The sequence below is a fragment of the Apiospora aurea genome (genome assembly GCF_038362705.1).
Source record: "Apiospora aurea strain CBS 24483 chromosome Unknown utg000006l_segment0_segment0, whole genome shotgun sequence".
In the NCBI taxonomy this organism is placed as follows: domain Eukaryota; kingdom Fungi; phylum Ascomycota; class Sordariomycetes; order Amphisphaeriales; family Apiosporaceae; genus Apiospora; species Apiospora aurea.
This window is the reverse complement of record NW_027117393.1, coordinates 4,111,809-4,135,986: the sequence shown is the minus strand read 5'-3', so window position 1 is coordinate 4,135,986 and position 24,178 is coordinate 4,111,809. Positions and strand designations below refer to the sequence as shown.

At 53.8% G+C, this 24,178-nt stretch overlaps 5 protein-coding genes across 5 annotated transcripts; 3 read left to right on the top strand and 2 right to left on the bottom strand.

Annotated features, from left to right (window-relative positions):
- Positions 1 to 4,265: 4,265 nt before the first annotated feature.
- On the top strand, positions 4,266 to 5,836 carry PG986_009864 (uncharacterized protein; the record flags this gene model as incomplete). The annotated part of the gene is made up of 4 exons (XM_066846086.1): positions 4,266 to 4,460; positions 4,513 to 4,662; positions 4,753 to 5,144; positions 5,263 to 5,836. Coding segments are annotated over 4 exons (1,311 nt in total), but the record flags the coding sequence as incomplete, so codon positions are not given.
- A 2,519-nt stretch (positions 5,837 to 8,355) lies between these two features.
- PG986_009863 (putative glucosidase I) lies at positions 8,356 to 11,932 on the top strand (the record flags this gene model as incomplete). The annotated part of the gene is made up of 8 exons (XM_066846085.1): positions 8,356 to 8,493; positions 8,549 to 8,591; positions 8,678 to 8,795; positions 8,849 to 8,945; positions 9,054 to 9,681; positions 9,739 to 10,198; positions 10,253 to 11,497; positions 11,557 to 11,932. The coding sequence occupies 8 exons, from the start codon at positions 8,356 to 8,358 to the stop codon at positions 11,930 to 11,932; spliced, it is 3,105 nt and encodes a 1,034-aa protein (XP_066698483.1).
- A 723-nt stretch (positions 11,933 to 12,655) lies between these two features.
- On the top strand, positions 12,656 to 15,688 carry PG986_009862 (uncharacterized protein; the record flags this gene model as incomplete). The annotated part of the gene is made up of 4 exons (XM_066846084.1): positions 12,656 to 13,054; positions 13,101 to 13,560; positions 13,803 to 14,639; positions 14,703 to 15,688. 4 exons carry the CDS (start codon positions 12,656 to 12,658, stop codon positions 15,686 to 15,688), a joined length of 2,682 nt encoding a protein of 893 aa, XP_066698482.1.
- A 1,604-nt stretch (positions 15,689 to 17,292) lies between these two features.
- Positions 17,293 to 19,942, bottom strand: PG986_009861 (ras guanine nucleotide exchange factor domain-containing protein; the record flags this gene model as incomplete). Its single annotated transcript, XM_066846083.1, has 5 exons — positions 17,293 to 17,385; positions 17,472 to 19,021; positions 19,093 to 19,245; positions 19,365 to 19,568; positions 19,636 to 19,942. 5 exons carry the CDS (start codon positions 19,940 to 19,942, stop codon positions 17,293 to 17,295), a joined length of 2,307 nt encoding a protein of 768 aa, XP_066698481.1.
- A 2,822-nt stretch (positions 19,943 to 22,764) lies between these two features.
- PG986_009860 (uncharacterized protein) lies at positions 22,765 to 23,491 on the bottom strand (the record flags this gene model as incomplete). Its single annotated transcript, XM_066846082.1, has 3 exons — positions 22,765 to 23,010; positions 23,139 to 23,284; positions 23,341 to 23,491. The coding sequence occupies 3 exons, from the start codon at positions 23,489 to 23,491 to the stop codon at positions 22,765 to 22,767; spliced, it is 543 nt and encodes a 180-aa protein (XP_066698480.1).
- Positions 23,492 to 24,178: the final 687 nt, after the last annotated feature.

Here is a 24,178-nt window from a genome sequence, read left to right as displayed (position 1 = left end):
TGCTACTGCAAGCTCGAGTACTCTTGCTGTGCCTGGCTCTTGCGTCCCTGCGTCCTTGCTTCTTTGTGTCTGTGCCGCTCGCTCGCTCTGATGCTATCCGAGCGAGCAGGGACTAACCTTGATTGCGCCGCAGGAACGAGGCGTAGAAGCTTGGCTTTCAGCTGGGCTTTGACATTGATGAACGTTCCTCAACTCCACCTTGCACGCCGTTGCGTTACGTTGCGATGATGATGCGTTGCGTTGCGTTGCGTTGGCTGTCTGGCTTGTGGGGCCGGAAACCGTTACACTGAGGACTTAGATCTATCGTTCGGTCTCTTTGGCATGACCGTAAAGCCGTGAAACCGTATCTGAAGAACCGAGATGGAGATGGTGTAAGTCCGAAGAGGGACATCAGGAGAAGACGCTCGGCCAGGGGATATACTAGTCCGTCAAAGGCCAGGCCGCTTCGCCCGGCATCGAAAATGTTTTCAAAATAGTCGGCACATCAATGCTGTTTTTTTTTCTCGTTTTTTTTTCTATCCGGGATACTTGTCGCTATACAGAAAGCAGTGGGAACAGAAATAGCCCAAGCTGAGATCGCCACAACAGGACCAGATTAATGGGAGGCATTTACTGTAGGCAGGGAGACTGGAAGGTGAGGATGGCGGACACCGAAGGGTCTCCAGGGATGCGCCTGTTACACATCAGACGTTAGGCGGCTCGGCGACAGGTGTCAGACGCGACAGGCTCGGCTTAGCGGCCACGTGGAAAACAAAAGCCAGATGAACTAATAAACGAGGCGGCAAACGTTTCCTTACAAAGCAGCTTACCAAGGCGTCAACTGCCGCTCCTGTGCCGTAATCAGATGCCGTTATTCTCCTCAGGCAAGGTTCGTGATTGCTTTGGTCCCAGACAGGCAGGCAATTCTGGGTCGCAGGAGCTGAAGAAGAAGCCTGCTGTCTCCGGGAATAGCACAAATGGAAGACTCGAGTGCGACTAGTGCGAACTAGCGCTTGCTAAGCCGGCGGAGTTGAACCAGAACCACAGCGACCATATCCACATATTGACCGAGGCAGGCATCGATTGCCAGGCACTGCCAGGCATGGGCAAGGCCAGGCATGGGCAGGGCCAGACATGGGCAGGGCCGAAGGCAATCGTAAGACCGAACGTCTGGGAAGCAAAGCACGAGGGAACGCGAGGGCAGACCGTGCGTTGGAAATCTCTAATCTCCATGTTACGGGTTACGGGGATGACCAATCTGCCTACGTACATACGTACATATGTACACCAGTCCTACCTGAAACACAGATTGGCAAAGATCGTCTTCTCTTATTCTTTTCTGCCTTATTTTTTTATTCTTCTCGCTCGCTCGCGTTTATCATCTATCTGATCTGCAGGCGTTTTCACCTTGCACGCATATGTATCCTGTCCGATGTGCAGTAGCTCGCAACGAGGATGCGGGTGAGTGGGTAAGATTGTTTCCTGAAAGCCCGTTTTCCCACAACGGCTTGTTCGCCTGTCATCGATATTTCATACCGACCTGCATGTTCTGACACATCTGGCAGTCTAGTCTAAAACACATAAAAACAAACTAGAGACTGACTCTCGAGCCCTCATCCTCGCTAGCACCTCACCAACTGCCACAAGCAAGCCAACGAATTGCTAGCCTGATATAGGTTCCCTAAGAACAGCACATCGGCTATTTTCGACCACATAACCGTTGCATCTAGCTGTACCGCTAGGGTCACCGTCGCTTTATGGTTATCGGTGGTTAGCACAGCGTGCCTCGGCATCCGCTATGAACGTCTTACGACATGTTCAATAGCATTCTTCACATATAGCAGAACACGGGTGACGGAAGATGCCCTGGCTTGGATCCCCGAGCAACCGCAACGTAACCCGGCATGAGTGGAGATATGAATCTATAACATCTCACTTATGATGTTCACAGCAACAAGAGACAGATCCAAATAGTGACCTACCCTCCACCTCTTATGAACCCAGTATATGCATGGCTGGGCATGGCTGGGCATGGCTGGGCATAGATGTGCGTGCATACGGCCTGCATATAACATTCATATCATTCATACGGGTGATAGCTGCCACTGGCCAAGGGGGATTAAGACATCACAAAGAAGATAGGAGTAATTTGGGTTACGGGGTTCGAATGAGGACCAGGATGTACCGGACGAGTCTAGCCGGTCTTGCAGCTGTCTCATGCGTACTCGTCCGAGTTGGGTATGACCGGGGAGATCTATATTGATGTCAGATTATGAAGTGCACCGTACCTGAGCAGGACCACGATGGAGGTAAGGAGGCTCAGTACCCTCTCTGCCCGTGCCGACCTGGCCAGCCACGCAGGCAGTTAAGTTGCCCTCGTCCCCTCTTTTCCTCCCTTTTCTCGCCCCGCTGGCGGTTCCCTTGGTTGTTGGGCCAGATGAACGGGAACACGATCATATCGAACTTTGTTGCTCCTTCTTTTTCGCTGTGGTTTTCCCCTGGGGTCCTGGGGCACTAGTTTGAGAGAAAAATACGTCGTTGCGGAGCCGCTGGAACTAGCGACCAAATTTCAAAACCACTTTCTAGCTGCTGGATGTTCGGCTCTTCCTGGCTTTCCCTGGTGCTGCGGCCTGTTGGTGCCCACTCCCGCCCACTCCCGCCCACTCCTGTCCACTGCTACCCACACTTTGCCATGAGGTCGCCGGGAATACCCCCTGTATCTGGTCCTGTCCAAATCTTTGGGTAATGAGTCCGCTGTCCTTGGCGTAGCTGCCTGCCTCTCTCGGCCGTTGCATTTCCTTCCTGGGCATGGCGTGATATGGGCAGGCAAAGCATTGCATATGCATGTATGTACATACTACTAGCAACCTACTACCTACTACATGGCATGCAGCAAGCAGGCAGTTTGCTGCCACCGTCGGCAGAGAGTGTCCGGCACGTACTCCGTAACTCACGCAGGTACAGCGGACTGGCCTGTGTCCCGACTGTGCCTGCGCAAGTGCCGGGTGGTGTTCCCAGACGGGCTCGAGGTGAAATTCAAATTGTACAGCCGCCCGGTCCTTTTGGGGGGACCTGTCATCTCTGACGGCCTCCTTCCCTTGCATATGCACAGTTCTCTGTGTGATTTATGAAAAAACAAAACGAGAAACATCAAAAGCAATTGTCTGGTTCATCACATGCTGGCAGCAAACAGAGGGGGGACGGGGAGAAACACGAGAGAATGATTTCGCTCTGGCCGGTAACGACCATGATGGACGTAGACGTTTACTGCTGCGGGTATAGTCAGTTCGTTTTGTCATTTTTCGAAACAGCCGCCGCGTAGTAGCAGCAGAAGTGTATCCAAATATGGCCTTTGGTTTTACCACGGCCTGCATAACCCCTTCACTAACGAGAAGTCCCCTCTTTCCAAGTAGATGATGACCGGCAACCCCGGTATGGTAGAGCCACCCTGCCGAGGCCATGACCGCTGCTGGTCCTCCACAACCCCTACATGCCTAAGCCAAATGCAGTGGCCGCCAACGGTGACTGTTGTGCGTGTCTTCTGTCTGAAGCATGGAGTGCGAGGGGCGAGACGAGGAAGGGGGACGTCTACAGTCTGCATGTGCGTCCAGGAGGCCCAAGCTGCAACATACTACCTCAATACAGGACGAACCTGGTCTTGCTCAAGCCTCTCGCCTCTCCACACACCGGCTCATTAGGAAAGAATATGGCCAATCTGGAAATTCCAGACTGGGCGGGTAACCACCCGGGTGGTGTACACAATTGCTTAATCCACACACGAGAAGGGTCGCCAAGCCTGTCTCTCCATTTTGCTGGCAGGTCACAGACTCGCAGCGTGGATGGCCAAGAAGAGCAAGATAACCTCGGGGGCCCGCCCTGCTGAAAGAAGGACATATCCCCTAGAGCATAGTCACCCTGCCCGGGCTTCCTGCATGCCACTTACAATACAACCGCACTGGTCTTGTCAGTATATGTACATATCCCCGGTGTGTGACGAGATTAGATCTAAGATCTTCGCTACCTATATCTTCTGTTGAACGCCGCTGCTCGAAAGCTGGTTCTCGTTCGGACCCCCCTCCTTTCAAGAAAGAAGGCCAGCTTCATCGACAAGACTAGCTCCCGAGGAATAGGAACCTATACGGCAAGAAGGAGGGCAGCATTAATCATCATCATCATCATCATCATCATCATCATCAAGCCAAGGTTCATGACGACAACATAACGACGGGGGCCTAATAATAATAATCGTATCACGGCACATCACCCACCTTATACTCCCGGCGCAGCTTAACGACAAGAACGACGACGACGACGACGACGACGACATGGAAGCCCAGATCCCAAACCGGGGGCCGGAGCTCTTGGCGATCGATATCATTTTTGCCATCCTAGCTCTGACAGCATGCATACTGCGAGTGTTCACAAGGACGTTCATGGTGAAGGCTTTTGGTGTTGACGATATCCTCATGGTGGTATCAACTGTAAGTAACGCCGTCTTATACACGAGTAGAGACATACTCGGGCTCCCCTCAGGTGGAACACCTCCCAAAACGTACAACAATTCTGACCTCAGATAAGGCCTTCTTCCTGGTGTACGCCTCTTTCTCCATAGCCGGCACGCATTTCGGAACCGGCCATCACCACAAGGATTTGCAGGTGCCAAATATCCAAGCAGCAATGAAGGTGAGTTCCCGGACTTTCTCCTTTCCCTTTTCTTCTACCCAGAGAGAGGGGAAACACAAAGATGGGCTTGTGGCTGACGAGAGACCGTAGTGCTGGTGGATGTGTTATCTCACATACACGTGCTCCATGATCACGTCCAAGATCTCCATCGGCCTGTTCCTGCTGCGGATAGCCGCCAAGAAGATTCACCAGAAAATCATCTACGCCGCCATGACCATCTCCGTCATCTCGGGCCTGGCCTTCTTCTTCGTCACCCTGTTCCAGTGCAACCCGTCGCCCTACTTCTGGAACCGATACGTGCCCGGAGAGCCCGGAAGCTGCGTCCCCTCCGACGTCATCATCGCGCTCGGATTCCTGTACACCTCGTTCAGTCTGCTTTCCGACTTCACCTTCGCTCTCCTCCCGGCCGTCCTCATCTGGGACCTCAAGTTGAAGCAGAGAACGAAGTTCGCCATCATTCCTCTTCTGGCCATGGGTTGCGTGTAAGTTTACCTCCCTGTCTTATGCCTATCCGAAGTGGTTGCGACTGTGCACAACAGCCTGGGAGGATACGCATCGTTTCGAAACGATGAGACTGACTCAACTTGCCCCCAACCATAGTGCATCCTGCGCCGTCGTTGCTCGTTACCCTTACATGCCTCGACTCCGCGAGGTGGACGACTTCCTCTGGGCCACCGTCGACATCGCCATCTGGTCGACCGTCGAGCAAGGCCTGGCCATCACGGCCGGTAGTCTCGCGACCCTCCGCCCCCTCTTCAAGCACATCGGCTACAGCCTGGGCCTGACGACGCGGCCCTCGGACTACGCCCCAGGCGGCGGCACGAACCCCAACGGCTACGCGAAGCAGACGCACCACTCCAACGTGCAAGGGCGCAGCCGCAAGCTGAGCCGCAGCGGCGTCGACGACTTCAGCAGCCGGTCCCAGTTCTCGCAGCTCGACGACGAGGCGCGCGTCGGCAGCAGCGGCGGCGGGCAGGCGATCCCCCTGTCCAAGGTCGAGGTGCGCATCACGGCCGGCCGCGCCCAGCACAGCAGCAGCACCAGCCACAGCGGCGGCCCGGGCGGCGGGCTGCGGTCCATGAGCGAGAAGAACGAGAGCGAGGAGGAGCTGACGGGGACGGGGAACCAAAAGGTGGTGCAGCCCATAAGTTTTGTGTCCGACGAGCACCGCTAATTTGAGGGTCTTTTGAAAATTTTATAGAACTACAACAACCATAGCATCATGCGCACAGTGCAGATCTCCTCCCAACGGGAAAGCTTCGATGAATATAGGGGTCGTATGTGAAGAGTACGGCGTCCCTCCTCCTCCTCTTCTTCTCCTCTTCTCAGCGTCCTCTTTCCCACCAAAGGAAGGCTGTCGTCTTTTATGCCTGACCGTTGCCGCCCTTTCCTGTCCCACCCTTTTCCGGTCTTGCCAGCTGCAGTGGAACGGGGTAGGAGAGAAAGAGCGAGCTTCGTGACAGACAGCAGAAAACAACAAAACAACGAAATCAAAAATTAACGTCGACATGGGTGAAGGGGGCCAGAAGCGTTGCTGTCATCTTCACACCTTTTCTTGTAAAAGCTTCATTTGTACATATAGCATACTTTTTATTGTTTTGTTGCGTGTCGTCATGGCTATGACTATTTTTTTTTTGTGTTCTTGATTGGAAATACCCTCGTATCGGATGGACCTTTTTGAGGAGTAGATGCATGAGTTTCTAGGCTACTTGGCAGCATCATGTTTATGAGAGCGAATTGATTGACACCAAACTTTTTGGAGAAAATCATACCTACAACCTTTTAATCGAACCTTCATTTCTCCAGTGACTGAGGGTCTGGCATTGCTGCATCGTCGTCTTCAAAGGCTGTCCTGAAGCCAACACCGCATACCCGTCATTTCCTCATCATCAATGATGGGTTGCCCGTCTGCCCCAGACCAAGTCAGCACACAGCGCAAGTCACGATAGAAGGGCCAACCACCTTGTTACAGCTGGTGAGTGCCCCATCTCCCGGCCCACCACTCTGCAGTCCGCATCGTCAGAGAAGCGCCGACGCGAGAAGTGTCTTATGTACGCTTGCGTTGCGCCCACATTGCGGGTGGAGTTGGGTCGTGTTTTGTTCGACTCCGGAATGGGGGCGGGTCACGCCATCGTCAAATCGCTCCTCCGAGCCGACTGTTGAGCTGGGTTGAACTGTGGGACTTGCTTCGCGGCTTTGAAACCTCTTGTTGATCTGTGACTACCTGTGTGGTATGATGCGGTATCACAGATGATATGATGGGCATTGGACAAGAAGCAATGTCCATGGTGTGGTATCGCCCGTGTCCAACAAGCAATCATTGCGCCGACTTGCACGGCTGTTTCCATACTTACTTTCCTCCTAGTGAATCGAACAAACCGTTGGCCCAGGCTGACCGACCAACCAGACTGCGCCGCTCGAGCTAGAGGGGGGCGGGAGTGTGACTCCGGCATCGCTTATTGGCGCTATCGTGAATCGCTCAAGCTACAGTATGAGAGGTGGGTAGTCCGAAGAAAAAAGAATGGCCAAAGTGCCATGGTTTTGCGAGAAGCAGATAAAGTCCGGCTTCTCTTCAGAGTAGGTGTGTAGTATTCAAGAAAAGCTTCTTAGAGCTGAAACGTAATGGTACCTGGCTGCCCTGCCGCCCAGAGCCCTAGATTGACGAGATCGAGCTGCTATTGGGCTCCTTCCTTATTTCTCCAGGCTCACGATGCGAGGGAAAATTTGGCGGTAGAACGAGCCCCCAGCGTCTAGGTAAAGTCTAGGCCCTAGACCGCTGCCGGCGAGGGAAATCCGGTGCAGGTTCCTGGAGCCAGCTAACCCGTTTAGCTGAGGCTTAAGGCGCCATCATCGCTCCTGTTGGTTCTGATCGAGGATGGGGGTTTTTTTATTAGAGCAGAGGCACAGTGTCATTACATCATTCCCGTCAATTAGCGGTGTTCGCGGCTGGGGGAGAAAGCACTGGGCACTTGCAGCCAGTTTAAGTCTTACAGGGGGGTAGCTCCGGTGCCTCACAGAAGGTCGCTGGTACCTGGCCTCCCCATAGCGGACCGTGGGGAACCCCAGGTCTCTTCTACAAGCTATCGCTGCTGATAGCTTTGTGTCTCTCCACACCCCTCCTTCTCCCTCCTCCATCCCACTACATCCTGCCTGCCTGCCTGCCTGCAGGCATTCCCCCTCACCTACCCACCCCCAGCCAGCGGCCAGCCGTCGTCCACGCAAACAAGGCGGCATTCTCCCAATCAATGTCCATAGGTCAGTCCAACAATGCGGTTTTATCCTTAGCTCCAAAACACTCGCTTTGCTCGGCTTGCCTGAACCAGATAAGCAGAGACGCAGGGAGAGCGAGGAGAGGAAGGGGGAAAAATATCTTTGGATCTTACTTTCTGCCGCTGCCAGTCTGCCTTCGTACCTGAATTGAATCCCTCGTGTCTGCCACACTACTTTTCAACTGCCGGTCGCCCTTGCTTCTTGCTTCTGTCGTGATTGTGCGAAAAGCTCTTCTCTCTAGTATACCTTACACAGTGTTGCAGACTTAGACTACATACATTGGCTATCTCGTGTGTGTGCTTTTAACCTCCTCCGAACCGGGTGTGATCCTGGCGTGTGCTCTTCGGCAGCAGCAGCAGCGGCTCCGGCTCTCGAAAAGCTTCTAACCTCCCTCCCGCCATACCTCCTCGATCCACCTAAACCATGGTCGTTTTCGATGGCCATGAGTACCTCACCGAGGAAGAGAAGCGCCTGAAGGAAGACCGCGAGCGTACCAAGTACTGGAAGAAATGGGGTCCCTACGTTGCTGAGCGGCAATGGGCTACAGGCAAGAGGATACCAGTGCTTTTGGCCCAGCTGCCCTCGAATCGCAATGCTAACGCGCTCTGATATACAGTCCGAGAGGATTACAGCGCCGACGGCGACGCCTGGAGCCGTAAGTAACTCTCCTATCCCTCGAAGCTGTGTCATACGCGGACGCGATGATGTATCTTGTGTGCTGTGCCGACCCAATGTGCCGCAACAGATTTTAGCCACGACCATGCCCGGTCTCGAGCTTTCCGATGGGGCGAAGATGGTATTGCCGGAGTATCAGATACGCATGGTTTGCAGAATATTGCCTTCTCTTTCTGGAACGAGGAAGAGTACGTCGACCGAGATCCCCTTGTAAAGGAATATATCGCTTACCAGAGGCCAGTCCGTTTCTGAAGGAGAGACTCTTCGGCTTGTCCAACCCCCAGGGCAACCACGGTGAGAGCGTGAAAGAGGCTCACTTTCATCTCGATAACACTCCTGTAAGTACCTATTGAATGACCCCTAACAAGATACTTGTTTGCTAATATTCTTCTAGACTGTAAGTTACCTGGGATGCCTGCAACTAGTATTCATACTCACGACTACAGCACTCCTACATGAAATTCCTCTACAAGTACCCCCAGAAGGCTTTCCCCTACAAAGACCTGATCGACGAGAATGCGAGGCGCGGCAAGACAGACAAGGAATACCAGCTCTTGGATACTGGCGTATTTGACGAAGACCGGTACTGGGACATAGTCATTGAGACTGCCAAGGACGACAACGACCCCGACGAGCTCCTGTTCCGTGTGACTGCCTGGAACCGAGGCCCGGAGCCAGCTCCTCTCCATATCATCCCCCATGTGTGGTTCCGCAACACCTGGGCTTGGGGGAGAGAGACAGAAGACAAGAAGCCGTCCATTGCCGCGCATGGGGAGAACATGGCCAAGTCGAAACACCACAAGCTAGGTGATAGGTATCTCCTACTGTCGCCTTCGCCTGGTGTTGGAACTAGCGGCGAGGATGTTCAGCCCGAACTCATGTTTACTGACAACGACACCAACACCCACCATCTCTATGGACAAGAAAACAAGACGCCGTACGTCAAGGACGCTTTCCATCGATACATCGTAGAAAACGAGAAGGCGGCAATCAACCCCGCCCAGACAGGGACGAAGTGCGCAGCTTGGTTCAGCTTCAACGAATCCGGCGGTGTTGGCCCTGGAGAGTGCGCTGGTGAGTTTTGCGCTTTTTCTTTGACATGAGCGACCTTTTTTCTAAAACTATTTGCAGTTGTCCGGTTCCGCGTTTCGAAGAAGGAAGACACATACCTTGACGAAGAACTATTCGACGATATCGTTGAGAGGCGAAAAGACGAGGCCGATGACTTTTACTACCGAATCAGCCCTCTCCCCATGTCCGATGATCTCCGCAATATCCAACGGCAAGCGTTCTCGGGTATGATGTGGTGTAAGCAATACTACCAGTTCATATGGGAGCAGTGGGCCAATGGCGATCCCGGTCAACCTCCGCCGCCTCCTGACAGGAAATCTATAAGGAATGCCGACTGGAAGCATCTACACATCGATGATATCCTTTCCATGCCCGACTCCTGGGAATATCCCTTCTTCGCTGCTTGGGATAGCGCTTTCCACTGTATCCCTCTTGCCATGATTGACCCAGACTTCGCCAAGAAGCAGATCGATCTTTTCACACGAGAGTGGTATCTCCACCCCAACGGTCAATTACCTGCGTATGTTCACCCTTACTCCTACGTCAATGGGCTCCTCGCTAACTGAGAGTATAGGTACGAGTGGAACTTTGGAGATGTAAACCCCCCGGTTCACGCGTGGGCTACCTTCCGCGTATTCAAGATCGAGCGCAAGATGTACGGCAGGCAAGATCTCGATTTCCTGGAGCGAGTTTTCCAGAAGCTCTTGCTAAACTTCACTTGGTGGGTCAATCGTAAGGACATGGATGGAAAGAACGTCTTTGAAGGAGGTTTCCTAGGATTGGACAATATCGGGTTGTTCAACCGGTCAGAGCCTCTGCCCACTGGAGGCGTTCTCGAACAAGCCGACAGCACTGGGTGGATGGCTTTCTACTGCCTGTGCATGCTCAACATCGCGCTTGAATTGGCCAAGCATCGGAGAATTTACGAGGATATCGCATCCAAGTTCTTTGAGCACTTCATCTTCATCAGTGACGCCATGACTTTCAAGTCTGGCCAGAAGGAGGAGAAGTCGTTGTGGAATGAAGAGGATGGCTTCTACTACGACGCAATCTCTTGGGGTGGCCCCTGGATCCAGCAGCTCCCTGTTAGGTCTCTTGTCGGACTTATCCCGCTCTACGCGACTCTCACGTTGGAGCCCGAGCTGATCAACAAGCTCCCTTCTTTCAAGAAGCGAGTTGATTGGTTTATTGAGAACCGCTGCGATGTCGCCGAGCGCAACATGCACAGTATCAGAAAGCGAGGAAAGGGCAACCGTATCTTGTTGGCCATGGTCAGCAAGGAGAGACTCGAGAAGATCCTCAAGCGGATGCTTGATGAGGATGAGTTCTTCAGCCCTCACGGTATCCGATCACTCTCGAAGTACCACAAGGAAAACCCAGTTTCCATGGATGCCAACGGACAGACCTTTGGAGTTAGTTACGTCTCTGGAGATTCCGACAGTGGCCTCTTTGGCGGCAACAGCAACTGGCGCGGTCCTATCTGGCTCGCTGTCAACTTCTTGTTGGTCGAATCGCTCCAGCGGTTCTATATGTTTCACGGACCGAGCTTCCAGGTCGAATGCCCTACAGGGTCCGGCGATTACATGCATTTGGGACATGTATCCGAGGAAATTCAGCATCGACTCCAGCATCTGTTCGCTCGCGGAGACGACGGGCGCCGAAGCATCAATGATGGCAACGATCTTCTTGATTTTGACCCTCATTGGAAGGACAACATGTGGTTCCACGAATTCTTCGATGGAGACAATGGCCGGGGACTCGGCGCAACCCACCAGTGCGGCTGGACAGGTCTTATTGCGCGCATGATTCACGATACTGGGTAAGTCTCCACATCCACGAGATAGTATTATATGACAGATGAGCTAACATATCGAACAGAATCAGCTGCCGTCTCCCACAGACACCACGGACACCGACAGTGGGTATGGCGCACTACTTCGATGATGTGTTCCACCGTAACACGGGAACTGGCCATCCGAAGAAGCCACACATGCGCCGGTCCTCCACGGCAAGGTCGATCAGTGCTCGGAGTGACTTTGACGTCTCGGTGAACGGAGACGATGACGACGACCACGATGTGCGGTCCATCGGCAACAGCGTGGCCGGAGCGCACTACACGGATCCTGAGCGAGAATCGCAGCGACAGGAGGCTGACGCTCATATGCACCGGTACATCTCTGAGCAGCTGGAGAAGGTGCAGAAAGATCCCGACGAGGACACCGGGTTCGTAGAGGAGTACGAGACCACTGCATAATTGTTTCCTTGGGCCGGGGAAGGCGGTTCTGTTCCTGATAGAGGTAGAGACGGATCAACAACTTAAAGAGGACTGGGGTTTCTTGTGTAATCAGATTGGTTATTTACCTAAGTACCTAGGTAGGTGGTTTGGAAAGAAGACATTGGGTTATAGAGACGTTTCCTGAGCCTAACGTGTATGTGACAGGCCTTTGCAACTCGTGTCCCCTCCTGACCGAGCCCAAACAGCGAATCCGTCCGTTCAGGGACTCAAACAGCTAGGCCTAGGAAGTGCCAGAACAGACCGATTGTTTGCTCCATCTGATCACTGATGACAATCGCCCAGACGGGTGCCTGCAGCGATGAAGAAATCTCTAGAAAACTGCATGGTTAAGCCACTGAGCTTTAATGGCTGTTTGTCCTACACAAAGGCCACACCCTTCCATTTGTAGGCCTCCGAATTGATTCGCATCGCCGAGACTTGACTTGTGATCCCAAATGAGCTCTTTGTATCTAAGTGCATAACCGACCTGCTTTTTACGGACTGTTGTCCATCGAGATAGTCTCCAGGTCTTTAGGAGAGAGACGCAGGCTGAGCCGAGCTTCACCTAATCGTCGCTTCCAGCACACTCTTTGTTTAGGGAACATCGTTGCTTCCACTTGAAGCAACAACACCCAAGTGCGACTGCCTGATTCTATTACAAGAGAAGGCAGGACCCGCGTGTCGCCGCGTGCCTCCGCAATAATGGACTTATCTTCCTCCCCCGGCTCGTCTGCAGACGAAGCCAGTGTCAATAACGACAACCCAACACCACGCACCAAAACCAAGGAAATGGGTCGGCGAGGTAACACTGGCGGCGCTGGTGCTGGAGGAGGACCGGCAGGACCGGGCGGTGCTCGTGGACCTCCTCCCACCAAGCGCTTCGACTTGGACCTCAGTGCCATGCTCAACAATGAACAGCGACAGCAGCTGCAGCAATTAATCTTCGCCATCATGGACACGATGCAGCGGAACCTTCGCGACGTCTTCGACACCATGGGTCCTGGAACTACTACGACAGCAACCCGCCCCGGCGAGCCCCTTGACGGTATCCAGACCCCCTGCGGCTACCTGGGCCATCATCCCGAATCCCAGAAGTGCCAAGTACGCCCACCTCTTCGGCTTGGAACCGCTGTTACCCACGACCGAGAACAAGGACGACGAGAAAGAGGCTGACGAGAAGGATAAGGATAAGGAAAGCAAGGACGTCAAGGAGAAGGAGAAGCCCAAGCCGCGAAAGGAACCTCCCAAGCCCGAACTTGTCCCGCCTGCCCCTATCATCCCGCCGGCACTGATTGCGCTGGCTAGGGAGTCAGAGGGCGGCGCCCTGGCGATCCCCAAGTCCATCCAAGAGGCCACGGCCATGGTCAAGCGGGACGAAGTCGATGTCATCACCTCCAGCATGGTGGAGCTGAAGCGGGACGCGCTCACCCATATAGGCAAATGGCGCAGCAACATCCTGCGACGCATGGGCGACATCACGATCAAGAACGGCGGAAACGGCGGCAACGTTGTGAGCCAGGGGCCGCAGCACGCACCAGGTAATGCCAGCAGCAGACGGGGCGGTGGCGCCGCCGGTAGAGGAAGACCTGCGAGACCGAGTGGTGGTGGTAAGTTCTTCCTCTGCGGCGACTCCATTGCAAGTATCTGTCTCGATATTTCTTTTTTGCGTCCTTCGTACCTTGTATTTCATATTGACATCACCACCTCCCTTCACTGCCCCCTGAATGCCCCATATTTATTCTTTCTCTCCTGACCGTTCCTTGCCGCAGCAAGACGGCGGTCTATTGCTTATATCCCTACCCTTTGGTACATTTTTTGAGTATTTGGTTGCTAATGTATAGAAAAAAAGGTGTAAGCACCGCGGATGGAGAGTCCAACGCTGCCTTTGCCCGCCTGTACCCGGCATTTCCCACGCAGCTCTCTGAGTTACCCAAGGAAAAGCGTGCTTGCATCTTGCACTCCCTGCTTCTCTTACTTCTCGGCCTCGAGAATTACTACACCTACTCGCGCATCTTGTTGTTCTACCTTGCCACGTCCTTGAATGTCCCGGTCAGCGTTCTAGCACAGGATGAGATACGAGTCGCGCAGGGCCTGGCGCAGATCATCAAGAATGTCACGCCCGAAGAGATTGCGCAGAAACGCCTAGAGGAAGGCAGAACGTCCCGCCGCCATAAGGGCGCTGCTAGTGCAGCGGTCCTGTTAGCCGCCCACACTGGAACCTTGTCCGCGCCGTTAGTTGCGGCCGGCATCGGCACCGTGTTTGGAGGCTTGGGCCTGGGACCCTCCGCCGCCGCCGGACTTCTTGGGACGATGGCAGAGAGCACCATCGCCGTTGGTAATTTGTTCGGTTTGTACGGCGCTCGAGCAACCAGCAAGATGGAAACGTACCTCAAGGATGTCCAAGACTTTGCGCTGCTGCCCCTGCGCGGCGCCCTCGACCGCGAGTATGTCGACCCCAAGGACTTGGTCCCTGACGACCGCCGCATGCGCATGATGGTCGGTATCAGCGGCTGGCTGATGGAGAAGGAGGATGTCACCAAGGCTTGGCGCGCCCTCGGCCACCAGAACGAGGTTTACGCGCTTCGATGGGAGATAGAAGCTCTCACGAAGTTAGGCGTTTCCCTCAAGGCGGCACTGGGTAGCGTGTCATGGACTATGGCCAAGAAGGAGATGGCTAAGAGAACAGGTAGGTCTTGAAACATATATGTCTTTGGAGATTAATCGATCACTAGCTAACCTCCCCCCCCAGTCTTCGACAGCCTCAAGAGCTCCCTTTGGCCCTCCGACCTCGTCAAGATCAGCAAGGTCATCGACAACCCTTGGACCGTTGGTATGGTGCGAGCCGAGAAGGTCGGTGCTATCCTCGCGGACGCCATCATCAACAAGCTCCAGGGTGAGCGGGCCATCACTTTGGTCGGCTACAGCCTCGGTGCCCGGATCATCTACAACTGCCTGATGCAGCTGTCAGAGAAGCGAGCCTTCGGCGTCGTCGAGAACGTGGTGCTCATGGGCGCGCCCTGCCCGACCGAGGTGCGCGTCTGGGCTGCCATGAAGAGCGTTGTGGCGGGCCGCCTCGTCAACGTCTACTCTAACAACGACTACATGCTGGGCTTCATGTACCGCAGCAGCAGCTGGCAGTACGGCGTGGCGGGCTTGCAGAAGATTCAGGGCCTGAACGGCATCGAGAACTTTGACGTCAGCGAGATTGTCGTCAGTCACCGCCGCTACCAGCACATGGTCAGCACCGTCCTCCAGAAGCTCGGCTGGGAGGACATCGACCGCAACGAGGTGGCCCAGGAAGACGCGGCGCTCATGCGGCTCGTCGCGGAGGAGACAGAGATGGATCGGGTGCGGGGGTGGGTTAAGACGCCGGCGTCGCTCAACGGTCCTCTTACGGCCGAATCACTGGTTTCTGGCGTGGCAGGTCTGGACTTGGACAATCCTCCGCCGTCGCAGCAGAATGGTCGTGGTACTGGCGGAAAGGCCACTCAGGTTGTGACTGCTCCTGCTCCGGTTCCTGCTACTACTTCTGGCTCGAAGCGCGGCAAGAGTCCGACGAAGAAGATCGTGCCACCAGCAGTAGCAGCTCCGGTACGCGTCATTTCCGCTGCTGCATTGGCGGGTGGACGGCCTATGGCTCCCGGCCCGTCGGCGGCTTCGTCGTCTCAGCAGAAGGAGAATCAACAAGAAGGAGTGGGTTCCAGGGCCGGTGGTGGTGCGAGACAGGATAAGTAGGGTCGTTCTGGCAAGCGCCGTAACCGAGGCGGTAGAGGAGGTGGAGGTGGATCTGTTCGTGGTGGTGTTGGCGGCGGCGGGGGTGGACGCGGCGGCCATTGAGGAACGAACGATCGCGACACGAGAAGCATCATCGTCATTTTGTTTTCGTATGCGTTTGGTTTGCCTATCACATTCTTTCTGTTGCATGCGACTACTGCCGTTGATCGGCAGTAAGCAGCATGTCGACAGGGGCAAGGAAGGGGGCACGAAGCAGCATGTCAGCATCACTTTCTTTCGGAACAAAGGCTGCGATGACGATGGCATTCAAGCCAGTCTTGTTCCATATCTTTCCCCGTCAACGGAACGGGCGGGAGCAACGAGAGGAAGAATTACGAAATCATGATATAGAAAACGACGAGCGCATGCGTGGATGGACGAGAAGAGGAAAAGAGACGAAGCGCGACTATTTGGCGAGTTTGCAGTTTTACTAGTTGCTTTGTACAAGTAGACATGGATATACCCCTGGCCTTTACTCCCCAATGACGGAGGGAGAGAAGGCTCACTCACACACAATGATAGTTTGCGATAGGTTGCTACACAGATCAGAATCGCGACATCTTTCCTATAAATCGTTTTTACCCCGCCGGTATGTAGTTTGATATGATGTTATTATGTATGATGGACAGACAACCTTGCAGGAAGGTGTTCCCTTCCGAGAGTTCCTTTAACAGACACGGTGTGTGTGGATGGAGGTGGATGGGAAAGGCATAACGTGCGTGTACTGTATGTGAGTTACTACTCATGATGTTGAGTCCCGGGAGTACCCCCGAGAAAGCACCATAGGACATGTGAACAGTACCACTCGACCACCGTTGACAGAACAGCCAGTTATTAGGCATTATCAACACACCCTCTCTCATCCCTAGGTATGCAGCATTCAATGGTTGTCCCCCACCTCCACCTCCCTGCCTCCTATTGGACCTGCTGCGCTGAGTAGGTGCTTACTTACTTACCTGTCAATAAAATCCTCCAAGCCGGGTAGATAGGCAAGTGGGAAGGTGATTGATTATAGACTGGATATCAGAATTTCAGGCAAGTGGTTGACATCGGCGATAATGGGGTCTGTCTGGCCTGTGCCGAGTCAATCTATTACGGGCGACAACCAGCATGGGACCACGAAGCAAGTAGAAGAAATCAGTAAAACTCGGTTGTGTTTAATAAATACCCAGACACACCAAATTCGAATATCGATTCGGGAAAATCTCTATGTTCTTCCTCCATACATGTATTTGCATATGTGTGGTGTGGTATTTGGTCGTCGCCCCATCCTCCTCCATTTCCTTCCTCTCCCTTATAAACCCATCGAGTTCAGGGGGTGGTGAGTTACTTCGCCTTCATCCAAAAAGAATCTCCACAATAAAAAATAATAATAACCAAAAAGATATTCCCCGTCATCGTCGCGTCAAAAAGCAGAAGCCCGCTAAACCTTTTGAGAATATTGTTGAACAAGGACCCGGCAGCAACCGTGGCCGAGAAATACAGAATAGAGGCAGGAAGGCAACCTGTACACATCCTCAAGCAAGCTCAAGCGAACGAATATGAACACATCGTAAGCTGCCCGCTTATTGCTTGGCAAACCAGGGGAACTTCTTCTTCCCGGCATCGTACCCGCCGGTGCCCTGGCTTTCTACCGTGACACTTCGCTGGTAAATATCCTATACATCCAGCAACAGTTAGTTAGTAAGAGTTTCATATAATTCCCAGGGTAATAAATGGTAAGCGGGGGTGGTTTATCACGTACCTCATCATCAATAGGCATCAAACAGTCCAGAATTAGCTCCCTCGCAACATCATGCTTGGTCAGGTTTGGGTATGGCGTGCCCTGGCTCTTCATAATGGGCAGGCAAACCTCGCCGAGCACCTCAAACTTCTTCCAGTTGACGCGGTCGCCCTCTGGTCCAATAAAGGTCATGCTACCCTCCTCGGCCGAGACCAGATCCCTTCGGTGCAGGGGCATGAAAGGGATGCGGGGCAAGGGCGAGTTCTCCCACGCTAATCGGTAGGCGAAATGACTCTTCTGCGTGCCCATCAGTAGCACAAGTCGCGCAAACCGTTTCTGCACGTCCGCAGGCACGAGGGCCTTGGTCTGGGCAAGACGATGGATGGCGGTTCCGTTGATGCCGGCCAGCACAGCTGCGAGGCCGTTGTAGTTGTTCAGCTGCCGCAACTTGAGCGCAATACTCATAAACTTCTCGAGCATCTGGGCTCGGTGTTTGGCCTTGTCCCGCATCAAAATCATGTTGGCCACCCATTTGGCGATGTGGTTGAAGTGGGTCACCATTCGGTTCACGTTCTTCATGCCTCTGCTCTTTTCCCGCTGTTGTGCGTTCAGGCTGACGTGCCTTACGAGGTCACGAATCCGGATGGAAGAGAACATAACCCAGTCGATCCTCGTGATCTCGTCGGCAATGTCATCGTCTGACGTGTCCATAAATATGTGATAGCGGAATTTAGTCAGAGGCATGGTATATGTCGGCACCATGGTCGCAGCTTCTCGCTCGTAGTCCTCGTACGAGTGGAACTGGAACTGGTGCACCTTTGTCGTGCCAATATCGGTGTTGAGGGAGGAAGTTGCCGATGGCCGCCGGGCAGGATTGTGGTCCTCCACGCTCAGAGAGCTTATGCTTTCGGTAACATCTGAACCTCTCGGGCCGTCGGGCCTACCCAGACTGGACGCACCAGAGGCTGAGTCCTCTTCTATTACATCCGATTTGGCCCAACCGGTGTCGTCATCCTCGAACACGCTGAATTCGAGGTTGCGGCGCATTTGCTGCGCTGCCGCCGCGAATATGGGCTCGGATGACAAGTGCTTTATGAAGTCCTCCAGCGTTTTTCGAGTGGTTGGCCTGGCGAAGTCCCCGGGGTACGACGCCACCCACTTGGCCACCACCTCTATGATGCGAAGCTGCGACGACGTCTTCGTAAGATAGTGCACGGACTTGTCCTCCTTTACCTGATCCAGCCGTGTCAAGATGGCAGTGAAGAGCTCGCCAGGCGCAGCGAATTTGCGATACAAGCATAAGAAGACGTCAGCGAAATTACTATCTGATCGTGACATCTTAGGGGCGAGTAGGCGGTCGACTAGCTCGTCGAACGTGACTCCCGTCTTCTTCGCCGGGCGATCAAAGCTTATATCGTCATTCCGCTGTAGTATGGGTATGTCGTCGTTGTAGTGAAATGATTCTCCGTCAGATTCCTCGATGTCCAAGAAGGACGGCGTAGTATTATGGCGGTCCAGACGGATGCCCGGGGTCCGCAACATACTAGAGACAGTCTGGTTGTCGTCACCGGCTGCATTGGGGCAGTAAAGGTAAGCGTCCTGGATATTCAATATGGGGAAATCAAGATATGTCCTTCCTTACCTGACTGCGGTGGCAAACCTCGCACAAGTGACATATCTGAACTAGCACGGCTATGCTTACTATGTTGGCTCATGGGCCGCGTTCCTGTTGAGTCATGTGGGGTATCAAGGTGAGCCACGGAGGCTGCTCGTCGCCTTGTGCCAGAAGCCTCGGCTTCATGAAGTCAGTACAAATCCTGAAAACATCGCTCTTGCATGGGTACACCATAGTCCCCTGGGCCTGTCCAGGGACCTCTCTGGTACACATCAAGAGTCTGGAATTATCCAACGTACCTTGGCGGTTCATCACCAGAACCTTCAGTAACCTGAACAAGGCATTCCTCGAATTCTCGGGTTTGCTCGCTGAGGTCTTGAAGTCTGAGACACATGACTGACAAGCGGCAGCGAGCGCTTCTGTGTTGACCTGCCTCACGTTTTCGGGATTGTCACACTTGGTCGCAACAAGTACCGTGGGTAAAGATGAATTGACCAGTGCAGCTGCTCATGATTAGTCTACGAACGAGCAATTGCACCCCCAAAGATTTCAGACAGGTCGTTGACTTACTTAAAGTCTGTGGTAATTCCATGATGCTTTCTTTGTTCATCACGTCGTACAGGAGCAGGACACCGTCGATTGCGGGCATCATGGTCCCACCTATCTGCCTGGGCCATTGTATCTGCCGCTCTGGATTCACATCAAAATACTCGAGATCGAGCTCGAAAAGGGTTACGGCGTAAGGCACGTTGTCTATGAAGATGCGCGCTGCAGTCGGTTGGGGCCCCGGGGCTTTCGGCAGACCTATCGCCCGCTGAATGAAGTGAGACTTGCCCACCCCATTGGCTCCTATGGCCGCAATATTGATGGACTCCATGGCCGTTGTTTCGGGCGGGGGAGAGGCCTCAATCTGGTTCGGCAGACTCTTCGAGATGCGATCTCCGCTATGCTTTGGTGGCAACGGTTGACAAGAAACCAAGCACGCCTTGTCACCCGAGTGTGGTATGCGCGACTGGGAAGTCTTATCCTTCGAAGTAGCCGGTAGAGTGCAGGCGCGGTAGCATCTCGAGGCGAAGGGTCTGGTTCTCTTGGTCGGCTCAAGCGGCTACGTCCCGTCACGATATAAAATATAAACCTCGCAGAGGGATTGACTAGGTCCAGATATTCCCGAGTACGTAGGCAATCACGTCCCTGTCGTGGCCACGAACGAAGTAGTATGTAATGAGATCGGTAGCTAGGGATGGAAAGAATGTTCGCGTAGGATCGATCGGGTGTGTGCGGTCGTTCGTTCGGGTGGTTCCTGGACAGGCAGGCCTCGGCACCGGTGTTGAAACCCTTGCTTTCGGGACCCAAGAAGAGGCAAGCCCAGGCAAGCTCTGAGCTGAGAGTGTACACTGTTAAGCCGGACTGGGGGCAACGAAGAGGGTCTGCAACTGCTTGCCTGCCTCCCCCTCTCTTCCCAAGGTGCAGCTTCCCGTTTCCGGATGTGACAGGAAGAGCGGGCCGAGCTTGGTGGGCGGCGGTTCACAATAGCAACGCAGTAGGATGGGAAGGACTGTCGCCGCAGGTGCGTGTGTGTATGCGCGATCGGATGGGGTGGGCTTCTGTTTCAGTCGTGGTGCATGGCCGCCTTATGGACAAACAAACAGGAGCTGTTGGCTGTGGCGACTTTGCGATACCGAGGTGGGATGGTTGTTGGTCGAGCTTGTTGGAGCTCTTGGCCAGCGCGTCAGTCCTGACCGGAGAAGAGGCTCGTAGCAGGTGGAGGAGGGAGCCCGGTGGTGGGTATGGAGAGAGAGCCAGGAGGTGTTCAATGGGATTGTACTGGGAGCAATTGATCGATTCGGCGGCCTATGGGGAGGGTGTCAGTCACCAGATTGATGCATCGGTCTACAACTTGGACTTGGGACTTGGGACTCGGGACAGTCTTTCTTTCGCATTGCAGGCGTCCGTCTCAGTGGGTGGTAGTCTGCAAGTCTGCAAGTGTCTTGTAGTCTCTAGTCTCTAGCCTCTAGTCTCGTAGCGGGCGCACTTTCCCAATGTTCCGGTTCAGGCGTTAGTGCCAACGACCCCTCCCCTGCTCCCGTCCCAAAGTTGATCTTGATTCGCATTTCAGCCCAGGCCAGACCAAGCCAAGGGCGCATCAAAAAAGCGCCACCAGGAGGGAGCTCTGGAATTGAGATGGGCAGAATTGAGCTACTGCTACAGATGTACAAGTCGGCTGTATTCATTCTCCTTCTCCAGGTGGAAGAGGCTCATCATCATTCCTGCGCGGGGTCATCGTATGTACGTAGAGAACCGCAGCAGCCCCTTGCCTTTCGAATCTCTGCATTGCATAGACTGTACTACGCGACTATATCTGTATCAGTATAGAGTACCAAACAGGGAGACGAAATACAGTCCATGTCTGCTTGGTTGGGCCGAGAAAGCCAATTCCAAACTCCAGCCTGAACGTCGATATATTTCGCAACCGTTTGGCACCAAGTCGCATTTCGCATCTCGCCTATTGCACCCCATCCAGCCATACAGACACCCCGTCTCGCCCGGAACCCCGAAACCTGGGCGCTTGTCCTGCGGGCTGCTCGTTACGGCACTCTCCCATCACACAGCATGGTGGCTTGCATTTATTGTAATTACCTGTACATACATACACATGTACGTATGCAGGGAGATGATCATTGACAAATATACCGGTAGCCCAACCCAGAGTCTGCAAGCACGTGGATCGTAGAAGCCAATCAACCATCTTCTACCCCACGGGCGGGTCATCTCTCTTCAGCTTCAGGGGGGCCGTTGAGTCTAGGCATGTAGCTCCGTAAGTAAGTAGGCAGGCAATATTTATTTATCATTCCCAGGCCTTAGGCCTTGGGATTCACGGTTACGAGTAATATATGCTTATGGGCTCGGAGGTATTGGACAAATGCAACTCCGTGCAGGCCATCCACACCTCCATCCCGCCGCTGTCAGTCGATTTTGTGGCATGTGCTTTGCTGTCCAACCCTCTGTTCCTGGACCCGACAGTATGGTACCCAATTTCCACCTCCGCCAGCCTGTCTGACAAGGATCCGAGAATAGCCTCTCGCGGAACTCAGCCGTCAAGACGCCTAGCTAGCGAAACGTACTTAAACACAACCACACTGTAGCATTTGCACATCTTTTTCTTCGCTTTCGGCCTCGACATAATGTGTATTGGATTATTATGCAATGCAATGCACCGCACACCTGGTTCACGCAAATGGTCACGACAGAAGTAGCAATCGCTTCCTATCATGCATCACAGCATGGCCTAGCATGCAGCTCCATAAGCGCCCAACGTAGAGTCACTGCAGAATACTCGTGTGCGTGTCCAGCGGCGATTTGACGGTGGGACTCTGTGGCCTCATAACATCGGTTGCTTGTCACAAGAGCCGCGCAAATGCTGCCAAAAACAAACGCATCGCCCGGTGGCGAGAGGTGGTTAGGCGGAGTTCATTTCCACGTATTCTGGATGATGGAGTCCGTACTCGGATCTGTTCGTGCTAAGGCCAGTCACTCCAGCTCAGCAAGAATATCCTCGGAATTGGTGGTATCGGGGGCATTTCACAATATTCTGCCGTACAAGTCCCGAAAACCCCTTCCTGAATATATCCTTCCCATCAGCGCGACACAGCCCGTCGTTTGGCTGTGGTAGCAACCAGCCATCTTCTTCCTGCCAGTCTGCTACAGTAGGATCTCGCCCAGGTTTTCGCCTTCGAAGCCCAGAGTAGCCAGCTTCTTGAGCTTGTTCTTCTCTCTCGACTTGTCCGTCGCCTTCTTCTCCTTGGCCATGCGCTCGACCGCCTTGAAGTCGGCCATCTCGTAGCCCGCGGGCGTGTCGTCGTCCTTGTCCAGGTCGATCTCTCCCAGAAGCAGCACGTTCTCGCCTCTCACGAGGAAGATGCCGTGGGATTTGTCCGCATAGTAGCCCTTTAGGGGGAAGCCTCGGTGGCGTCCGGCAGAGGCGCATATATGCGCTCAATCGTGGATTGTAGAACAATATTTGCTGCATCACCGCTCATGCATTAGAACCCAGCCAAAGCTCTCTGTTGTCACACGTTGCTCCAACTCGTGGTGGCAGAAACCAGAGCTGCCGCAGCCGCAGCAGCACAGAAGCCAAACGTACCAAATTGATCCCAGCTTCGCAGGATGCCTGTAAGCTTCCTACCGTCGCGCAGGCAAATTAGAAGCTTCTCTACATGGCCTGTCAGCTCTAGCATAGACGAGAGAGCGGTGCGCTCGAGGGTGTCGTCGCCATACTATCCGTGAGATCGAGCAGCTGGGCTGCGGTCGTGAACATCTGGGGAGGCAACTGCTGAGGTTGCTGAGGCGGCGGTGCTCGTCCGAGAGTCTGCGACATCGGCGCGCCCTGTTGGGGCGACGGGTCGTGTATGGTTAAGTTCTCCATCATCATATCATCTGGTTGGTAGTAATTGAGGTAGAGTCGGCTTTCTCGATGCAGTCCATGGAGAGATGTGGACTGATAGTTGGGGTCGCAAGGCAGTGCGCAGCTAGGACATCTGCGTCGCGCGTCGGTTGCAGGGCAGCGTTGGTTGCTTAATTTTTTCGTGGTCACTGTTTACACAACCTCGCAAAGGACGTCATCAACTGGCCAATGTTAGGTCTAGAAGTTCAGGTGCCGCGAGAGAGACGATGAGGTTCCAGTCGGAAGAAACTTGAAGCGGCGGCAACATGCAGTGGGGGGCCGTGCGCAAAGTGGGGGGGCTTGGAAGGACGGGATAGGTAACCCAGAACTTTGATTTGAGAAGGCAAGCAGACAAGCATCGACTCGTCAAGATGAGTTGACAACTTGACACAGATACAAAGTCACTCCGACTGACTACCTACATTCAATGGTGTTTGCACCTTCGGACTCAAGTGTTTCTACTTTGGTCACTGACCTGATCAATCTGCTTCAGTAAAGAAGCGTCCAGAATCGAGGCCCCCCATGATGCAATGTGCCTGCCTCCCTCTCAGTCTATCGAAGCTGACTTACTTATACACCTTCCTCGTTTCTCACACAGCCGAGGCACTAAAGCTGGATGCCTCTACACAGACTTTTTGCCATCATCACCGATCATCATCTGTTCCTATGTGC